The sequence below is a fragment of the Dermacentor silvarum genome, chromosome 9 (assembly GCF_013339745.2).
Source record: "Dermacentor silvarum isolate Dsil-2018 chromosome 9, BIME_Dsil_1.4, whole genome shotgun sequence".
Taxonomy (NCBI): Eukaryota; Metazoa; Arthropoda; class Arachnida; order Ixodida; family Ixodidae; genus Dermacentor; species Dermacentor silvarum.
The window spans coordinates 42,793,783-42,803,700 of NC_051162.1; the positions used below are offsets into that span (position 1 = coordinate 42,793,783).

Sequence of the window (9,918 nt, forward strand, 5' to 3'; positions counted from 1 at the left end):
CTTATCCCCATGGGAAACCGCGATTGCTTCTCGACGATTCCGTCGTCCCATACCTCGTAACAAGGAGGTATGGGACGATTTATAAATTTAATTTTTCAATTCACGCCACCCAACCTGACCCGCCATCTTTTTTGTCAACCCCTTATATAATGTGCTGTTTCTACGGACCTTTCAGGTATTATGGATAAATAAAGGAATAAATGACACATCAAGTTTATGTATTGTAGAGGTACGCATTTGCTAACCTCATTGCTTCATTTTTGGCAAACCTGCCAATTTCAGAAAACTTCCGTAAGTCGTCCAAGCCCTTATTGAAAGTTCTGCTTGCTGCAGTCGGTAAAGTCTAACTTTCTCTCTCAAATGCAACAAACTTCATTCATATTGGTCAAGCAGTTGTCATGTAAAAGCATTTCTGCGTTTTACATGCATGTGAACAGATACATAAAAGTTGGTCCTAAGTTAAAAGTTGGCTTCCTCCTAATGGTGCAAAAAATTGTACCGTGTACACTGTCTATATAGGGTTGCGAATATTCCTCATACAGAAATTTCTAATACTTCAACACGACGTGCGGTGGCACGGCGTGTCCAACCCGAAAGAAGATCGAAAAAAAAGCAACGTATTATATGCGTCGGCCGGGAATCCAACCCAGGTCAACTGGTTGGAAGGCAGCTATGCTAACCACTATACCACCGACGCCGGCCATGTCGGAGGGTTTCCTTGTAGCCTTTTGTATTTCAACCTTTGACCAGAAACACCAGGCCGGACGAATGGAGTAACGAGGTCACCCCGAGGGGTGCAACTGTTGTCACAACAAATCCGTGCAGGGGCGGCGCCTCGCCTCGATTACGTCTCACCATTTTCTATTTCTTTTTTTCTTCTTCCTCTCTGGCAGAATTCCAACGCCGGCGGCGTTGGAAAGGAGAACAGGCTGGGCTGGTGGTGACTAGGCACAACTGTGGCTGCTCTTAAGGGATCAATGGTATTCCTAAATAACCGCGTCACTGTTTTCATGATCCAAATATAATCTCACTATCAGGGGGGGGGGGGGGGGGGCACCGGGGCACAACCGACCGCGCAGCCAAACAGAGACGAAAAAAAAATTACTCCATCTCCCGCTTAAGGGAACCATGTGTGGATGCGAAGCAGCGGGGAGATGGTTAGCTTGAGCGGTAGATGGTTTCGCGGCAGCGGCCCGAGCGCTCATCGCGGCGCTGCACAGGAGAGAGAATGAGGCGCGCGCGCTCCATCATTTTCATACCGCGGAACTACCATGGCGCCCCCATCGGAGTATGCAACTGTCGCACCACCTGTCGTGCGCGCCGCTCCGGATTCCTAGAGGAGAGAAAGGGGGGAGCGTAGGAGAGGAGAGAGAGTGGGAGGGGACGAGCATGCGCTGTGGGGGTGTGGCACGTGGGCGCCGCTCCGTACAGTAGAGAATTCCTAGAGGAGAAAAAAGGCGGGAGCGTAGGATAGGAGAGAGAGGGGGAGGGGACGCGCATTCGCTGTGGGGGTGTGGGACGCCGCGGAAGGGACGGACAAAGCCCCCGCCATAAGCTTCTTCGCATCTAAAAAAGAAAATGGTGATACGTCATCGGAGGCGAGGCCCCGCCCCTACAGGGATTTGTTGTGACAACAGTCGCACCCCACCCCGAGCCACGTGGAACGGCGGCAACGGTTGCAGTCTTCCCGGGTCGAGAGAACGGCCGGAAATTTTGCGCTAGCCTACGTGCACTCCGCGATAGCGTTAAGGGGCCCGTGTAGCATAAATTTCGGTGTCGGCGTCCGGCGCCGCATCCGGCGTGAGAGACACGTTTTATACTGCACTAAAGTAGTTCTTCTACCACCAAAGTTGCTCACACCTTGTCTTACATTCTTTACAAAGTTATTCCTCGGAATATACATGGCTTGCACTGACGTCACTTCCGCCAACGCTGGGTTAGGTTTCCGCCATATCGGAGCACCCGGAGCACCACCATATGGCACCACGCTGTTAGTCGTATGCGAATGGCACTGTTTTGCAATGGCTATTTGCGCAGTTGTTGGGTGTTACAACCGCAGTAAAAGCAGCTCGAGGAAGGAGTCGGCAAACACGAACCTTTTTCGGCTTCCGAAGGTTGTGGAATGGCAAGACGAACGAACGAAAGCACTTAGCTCGAAGCGGCGCAGCCTGTGGCTTGCGCGTATCAAGCGTGCTGATCTCAAGGGCGATCTCCCAAACATTCGAGTGTGCGGCGCCCACTTTGTAACAGGTAAGCCTGCGCAATATTACATAATGCGCACTTAACGCTGCACTAGAATCACATTTGTTTGCATTTGTAGGGAGACCGTCCAAGCTCTGTGAAGGAACGAACCCGGACTGGGTGCCAACGCTTTTGCTAGGCTACAAAGCAAATAATGAAGGCACTGCGCGCTACGAGCGTGCTGCAAGGCGATGGTTTAAACGAACGACTCCCGAGGTCGACGCGGTGACCGCTGCACCGGCAAGAGCTTTTGGAGTCGGCGCAACGCCACCCGAAAACCGCTACGACGGCGGTGACGACGACCGCACATACGCAGACAGCCCGTTGAAAACTGTTGAAATCAAAAGATACATGATGTAAACAATGCAGAAATATCGATCCAAATAAAGCATGGAAAGTACGCACATCATTCTCCCAGCCACAAAACACTCGCGCAAGCTGCATATCCTGTTTGAAAATTTTCAGACCCTAGCACATAAACTCCGCTTTTCGTGATTGTTAAATGGGCAGTATCAGTTCGTTTCTTCTCTGCACCAAGCTCCAATCTTGCGTGTCTCCTGCACGCACCACTGACTAACCAGGGAATGCCTCTGAATGTTATAAACAAAATGCGGCATGGAAAACGGGGGCTGCAGCCTACATCTCCTAGTAGGAGCACCTTTTCTCCTTGCAGCCGCTTCGCCGACAGTGTTTTCACCCAACCGCTTGTGAAGTAGTTGTGTGATTCAAGCGATTTATAAGCCTTCATTTCCTCCAGTGTCGTGAATCTTGAAGAGAAAACTAGGTAGCTTACAATGTCTCCGTGCGAGACCTCGGGGAAAGCGTTAACGTCCATCGTCGTATCCGCACCCGGTCGCAACGTGTACGGGTCCACATCGTCGCACAGTTTCACTTTTTCTTGATATCGTGAACGCGCCAACCCGATCAGTCCTGCGTAAAATGCCTCGTTAAACGCAGGCCTACTGTAAACGGGTGGCATTTCTCGCGAGGAGCGGTGAAATCCGCTTAGAAAACACAGTGAGACCGCAACATAGGCGCACGCGATCAGATGCGAAGGCGGCGCGCGCGGTGCTCCGGCATGGCGCGGACGCAGCGGCGCGGGCGGACGTGACGTCACGTGCAAGCCATGTATAGAGAATGACATCCCACAAACAAATGTCATGAAACAAAACATCGACAGTGCATGCCTTTTATGTTAAATCTTTTCAGACTGAAATAATAAAAGTGCGAAGCAATAACAGAAGATGAGCCCACGCAAAAGGCCGCCTTTCTTCCAGAAAGCTCGCCTTCGTGCATAGCAACACCGCAGAGGCTTGGGCTAGTGGGTACTTACTCGACAGGGGAACAGCGCAAAAGGATGAAAGACAAGAAGGGGAATTGGGGGCGAGCTCCACCACTGGAAAAGCTGGCGCCACCGTCGGCGTGACGTGTTATGAGGGATCACGGGGACACAGCGGCCGCATCGTCTGCTTCGGAAGCGCTGAAGCGAGCTGAAAACGAAAGTTTAGTCCCACCTGCTCTACGGTTCTGATTAAGGGGGGATATTTTCCCGCTTCGGGTGTCGGCTTGACAACACTTGAAAGCACTATAATAGGTAGTGCCTGCCTTCGAAGGCGTCCGACATGGTAGGGTATTGCTCGGTATCGCAGTTCCGGACGCGCACACACGTACCCGCAAGCCATGAAGCTGCGTGTAGCTTGGATTGCGAAAACTGGCAAGCAGCCTTCGGCTACAACTCGGGTGTTTAGCAAGCACTTCCGCGCGGAAAATTTCTGCTACGGCGTTGGGGCTGCGGTGTTCGTTGAGTAGCAGAAAGCGCGCACTGAGAAGCTCGCCCGTGCGCGCTGCCCGGTAAATGTAATGAAGATTTGGTCTGTGAACTTGTTGATGCTACGATACTGGCAAGTTTACCAGAATGGAAAGGGAATGGCATGAAGCATATTCAAAAAGGCATGGCATATACTCATGTTTGTGTTAGCACCAACCAATCAATGTGCTAGATGAACAAAAAGTAGCGCAAAATTCCTCGCTCAGAAGACCGATAAACATACGGTGCGACGCTTGAGAAACAACGATATTGAAACGTCCAATAATTTAGAAGAAAGGAAAAAAATTAATGAATCGTCACGGTGGCACATCACCAGTCGCCGTATACAGCGTCGAAGTCCCTAGTTATAACGAAATTATTTTTGAACAGCTCTGACAGCGTCCACGCAACAATGGTTGCTTGCGTACCGCCAAATTTGCATATTCTGCAGCCTGGCATGATGCGAAAACACGCTCGCAGCAAAAGCGAAACATTCTGCGTGGACAAGCAGGCTGACGCGCACTTGGTCGCTGTGAACCCGTGCGATCACGGCATTGAGGCTTCATTGTGTTATGCTCCACTTGGTTATACAGACAGCACAATATAAGAACATATTTCACACAGTCTGCTCTCAGTGAGTGCCTACCAGGCAAGAAGACACGCACACAAAAATCCGGTTCGGGGGCCTTTATCACGGCGACCGCGCGCAATGGGCGTTCATTGTACGCATTCGGGGAAGAGATAGCATCTGTAAACAATTCTGCGTCTTTTGTTTGCTCAAGACGTTTATTTTGACACTAAGGAACTTCCCTCGTTTCGAGAGTAGTTACAGAAATGGCCAGGAGGGCTCCCCCGTGGTGTTTTTATTGAGCGCCGACAGCCAAACCTATGAGAAGCGCGCCGCGTTATCTCTCATACTGCGCAAGCGAGGCGCTTCCGACAGATGGCGACTCCGTAACTCCTCGCCCCAATAGACGTCAGACTCTGGAGTTTTGCAAGACGCGTAGTGCCACCTGTCGGTGCGAAGAGATAATAATTGAGTAGTGCAAAGTCCGACTCCCTTGCTAAGTTGCCTAAGCGGCTAGCGAGTGCGAAACAACGATTTAACTTAATTTTGGTTCATATTGCGAATATTTTGTGCATTTAACAGCCAGAATAAGAGCTATGATTCTATGAATTTCTCTGCTAGTCGGACGTGCCGCCGAACTGCTGTAAAGTTCTTGTTGGCTCACTCCTTCTATGGCGATGGCGAGCACGACGGCAACCGCGACAGCTCCGCGCGCTACGAAGAAACGCCGCAATCGACGTTACTGTTGCGTTGTAAATTCCCATGAACGTGAAGGACTGAATAACAACGTTCAGTTTTACCGATTTCCATTGCGGTCGTATGAAGGAGAAAGGAGAGAGCGCTAGATACGGGCCGTTCGCGTGTTGGGTAAGCGAATTACTCGCATTCTCCACAACACAGCCGCTCACATGAGAAAGTGTGATAATGTTGTTCTGCTGTAATTGTGTTGCGTAGCCCTGACGGGGGACTATGGCAACCAAGCGAAAACTGAGGAATCTGCAGCCGCCTCTTCGTTGGCAACAGAATAAACAAAGTTGTGAACCATCCTGCGTATGTGCCATCGATGTTTCTACCTGTTTACACACGTCCGCCTCCACTTTACTCAGCAAGTGGAACGGAGAGATTTGGCAGGTCAGTTTAACCAAACATTTTGGTTCCTTTATGAATTCAAAATCATGTTCTAGGGCATTGTGGCATCGCGAGCTTATTTCTAGTTTCAGGCTTTTTCGATACAACGAGCACGTTTCGCAATGCACTGAGCCCTCTTGACAGTGTGTTTCTTTTTTTGTAATCTGAGCAATAAAGTTGCTGTGGGAGCACTGGATGAGTAATTGCGAAGTAACGCACGTGTTTAGAAAAAAATGTCGCGTTTCTTTACATTAATTTGTGCGCGTGTGTTGTTTAAGCGTCTGCTGGTTTGTTTTGCCTTCGGTTGTATCCCGCGAGAGCGGACATGCACGTATCTCCATTTGCAGTAAATACAAACAGAAGACAACCGAGAAGAAAACATTCGAAGATGCGCGATAACACGCTCGAACTCCCTGGAAGCGAGAGCTGAAGCGAGAACGCAACTGAAAAGGCGAAGGTCGCCAGGGCTATTCGCCCCTGATAAAGCGAGCTTTGTTCCACTGACCGTAATTAAGCTACATAGCTAACTGACTTAATCATATATGTACTTCATCGCTTTCACATTATGTACGTACCGAAATTTAACACATTTAGGCGCTAGAGAACGGACGTCGGAGTGCTTGACGTCGACGTCGTACGATGCTCGCTGTACTTGCGAGTTGCAGCGCGCCGAAATAACACCTGAAACTTCTTTTACATTGTACACGTACTTCGCTCTGCTCCCTTTCCGAAGCGTGGATGTGCGGAAGAAGCTTTCCAGGTCCTTGATATTTAAGAAACCGTGCCTCAACACAACCGAAAGAGGGGCCTCCACCATTGTGGCCTATGCAGCTTCGCTTGCGGACAGCTCTTCTTTGCACTACTCAGTTTGCGCCAAGGCTGCGATGGGGGCGCTGGTGGCGGTTTTTTCCGCAGCGCCGCCTGGGCAGAGTCTGAAGTCTATACAGACCTACCCTGGTGTGTGTTCCCCTTCTTGTCTTTCGTCTTTTCGCGCTGTTCCCGTGTCTTGCATAGCGTTCGCTGACTGCGTTTCCCGGTAAACATTACGGTTACATAATCTGTAGTTGCCGCGAAGCGTGAAAAGCGGTCAGGGCCATGGAGCTTAAAGTTTCTTTAACCTCCTTGGGTCAGGGACTATGAATGCTATCGCGTTCCACTCTTATAGGCGAAGCTTAAGCCTCCTCCAAATTTTCCCCAGTGTTATTGAATTTGTCTTGACATCACCGCTTTGTTGACAATACTCTGAACAAAGTTTCGGTCCTTTGAGGCTAATCTTGTCCCCAAACAATAAATGATCATCTATCTTGCGTGCCGTTCCTGTCCATAAAGCTCCGCGCCCCGTACTGGCCAGTCATGGACGGCATGCTGCGTTATGTGCGTCGCGCAGCATTCCTGACAGGAAAGTAGGGAGCGCCGAATTTTCAAGAAAGGAAACCCAAGCCAGGCTGATGACGATTATTGCTTGCGGATAAAATGCGCCCACAAAGGGTTTATATTTTCTCAACAGCGAAGCTGTTTAGGCCAGCCGTAATTTGCGGTTCGTATCAAGAAACTGCGAAGAAAAAGAAAAACGAACTTTCTTGCCGAGGCGGGATTCGAACCCGCGTACCGCCAGTCCCTGGGCGAGCGTCGTAACCACTAGGCTATACAGACACTTTTTTTTTATTACATGGGAGCAGAATCTTCAGCAACGCAAGAAACAAGGCGCTACAGGTACATGTTCAAATGTCAGGCAAGCATGTTCAAACGTCCAATAAAAGCATCCAGTCCAGCGTTGTTTCTTGAGTACGAGCGTGCACGCTATGAACGTAGGCAGCAGATTCCCGAAAAAAGTTGTCGCAGTTTCACCTGAAAGGCGAAGCATCAATTGCGATAGCAAAATTGTAGAGAGCTATACGGAGTAATGATATTAGCTTTATCAGCTGTATACACTTGGACATGCAGCAGCATCGGCAACACGCAGAACTGTTGTCGACGCCATCGGCGTTTTGCCCGCGTTCGCTCAGAATGTGTGCGGCGTTGGTGACTGTTGCCGGAGCCTCTGATATAAATAGGCACTTCAGTGCCGCAGCTAAACGTCGCCTCCCTTCCCTCCCCCTCCCCCACGGCCTCTCGCGCGTCGGAAGAAGGCGCGTTTGCTCTACATATATGGTGATTGTAAAGGAGGAAAAGAGACGCCTACTTCTGCAGCCCTTAAGCGAGCACGGCGCAGAACGCGCGTTTGTTCTCCGCCGTGCGTTCACTCCCCGTGAAAGACGCGCCCCTCGCGCCCTTTCACTCGCACATACAGCGTTCGGCGCGCGGCGACGATTTCTTCTCCAAATGACGTCATACGGAACCTCACGGCGACGGCGACGGCCGACGGCAGAAATCTGCTTTTGAGTGTCCATATAATTGCTATCGCAATAAAAACGACCGAGTGCTTCGCGGTGGTTCAGCGCGCCTGAAGGCTTGCACAGTGTGCATTTATGCGAACCATATGATTGCGTTCGAGAGTCATCGTCTTCGTCCACAGCTGGCGCGTTCGCACGCTCGTGCTCTGCGAGATGAAGAGAGAGGGCGAGCGAGTGAGAGAGAGAGAGACGCCTTCATGGAGCGGGTCTGCTGGAACGCGTTGTCGGCATTGCAACGCGGTGTCGGTGTTGCAAGCTGCGCTATGCAATGGGCAGTAACGGCCGTAAGTCCGAGACGCACGAAAAGAAATTATCATCATCATGAGTGATAAGATGAAAAGTTCGTGCGCACTTCGGGAAAATGCTGGGCTACGATCGCCTAGCTTCGCTCCTTCAAGCGTTGCGCGGCCGAGTGCAAGGTTAAGCGTCTTTTTAGAGAGAAGTTGTGGCCTTGTAGGACGACGTCTTAAGATGTGCCAGTCGATGTGCTTCTTCAGCAAGATAGCTTGCTCACCTACCTTATAAGAAGCGAAACCATTAACTTAATCTAGGCACCTCACCGGAAAAACCACTGGGGTTGCCTTTTCATACAAGTACAATTTTCTATTTTTTTTATGACTGAATAAACGTATTTCTCTCTCTCTCTCTCTTCAGCAAGATACATGGTTTATGCGATTGAAGGGTCTTTCTTACACTTAAAAGGTAGACTTGTGTCCAGATAGCTCTAGGGACTGCTTGTGTGTAACAGAAAAAACGGCGCGTATGCGGAAACTTCGTGCTTAGCAGTATTGTACGCGTACGTAAGAAAAGGTAAGACGGCCTCTCATTTTTGTGGTCAGCAACGATATACATTCATTGCATGTTGGTAAGGGTTCGAGTCATCCGCTCCGTGAGGCCGTTGGTTTGTGGCTGTTAAGGATGGAATCACTATAGGCAGAACCACAAAGCCGTAAAGGTCTATCAACGATGTCGGCGCCGAATTGACAACCACGGTCACTGATAACAACCCATGGAGGGCCGTTGATGTGATGCAACAAAAAGGACGAAACATCTACTGCAGTCGCAGGTGGAAGTGCCGCCATTTCTATGTAGCGAGTGAAGTACTGGACGCGCACTATAATTCAGCCGTAGCCAGCGGACATCTATGGAAGTGGGCCAAACAAGTGCATGCCGAGTTTTTCAAAAGGCGATGTCGGTGGCCTAACTGGTTGCAAATAGCCTGCTGGAGCCGTCGTCGTTTCCTTGCGGCGCTGGCAAACAATACAGCTGGCGACATACTGTTTCGTTGTGTTGCAGAGTTAGGGCCAGAAAACTCTGAAACACTCGGTGTAGTATGCATACGAAGCTACCATACTCGGACGGGATATCATCGTTCATTGAATGAAGAACCGCAGGGAGCACATCTTCGGGCACAACTTGGAGCAATAAAGGACTACCAGCCGAGTAATTTTTATTGAACATCAAACGTTTACAAAAAGTAACACCGCATATCCATGAAGTGAATGATGATGAATGGGCGAAGCACTGACCGAGGGATCATTCGGGCAAAACGCCGGAAGCGTTCTCCGGAAGTCGGAAGCTGGCTTCCGGAAGACGGAGCGGGGCGTACATATACATATACATATACAGGGTGTTCCAGCGAACGCTTTCAAAAATTTTTAACGGTTGCCTGCGGCAGATATCACAATTCTAGTTCATGAGCAGGTCTACTCGAAGAGGCGGACATACTTGCACAATAAATCTAAATGCATAATCAGATAATTAACGGAAATTCACTAATT

General features: G+C 50.0%; 1 protein-coding gene across 1 annotated transcript; it reads left to right on the plus strand.

The window, feature by feature from the left end:
* The first annotated feature begins 1,902 nt into the window (after positions 1 to 1,902).
* Positions 1,903 to 2,953, plus strand: LOC125940058 (uncharacterized). The gene is made up of 2 exons (XM_049655726.1): positions 1,903 to 2,250; positions 2,321 to 2,953. Exons 1-2 carry the CDS (start codon positions 2,022 to 2,024, stop codon positions 2,599 to 2,601), a joined length of 510 nt encoding a protein of 169 aa, XP_049511683.1. The 5' UTR covers positions 1,903 to 2,021; the 3' UTR covers positions 2,602 to 2,953.
* The last annotated feature ends 6,965 nt before the right edge of the window (positions 2,954 to 9,918 follow it).

Coding starts and splice junctions, on each gene's coding strand:
- LOC125940058 (XM_049655726.1), top strand. CDS start 2,022: ATGGCTATTTGCGCAGTTGTTGGGTGTTACAACCGCAGTAAAAGCAGC. Junction 2,251..2,320: donor CGGCGCCCACTTTGTAACAG/GTAAGCCTGCGC, acceptor TTGCATTTGTAG/GGAGACCGTCCAAGCTCTGT.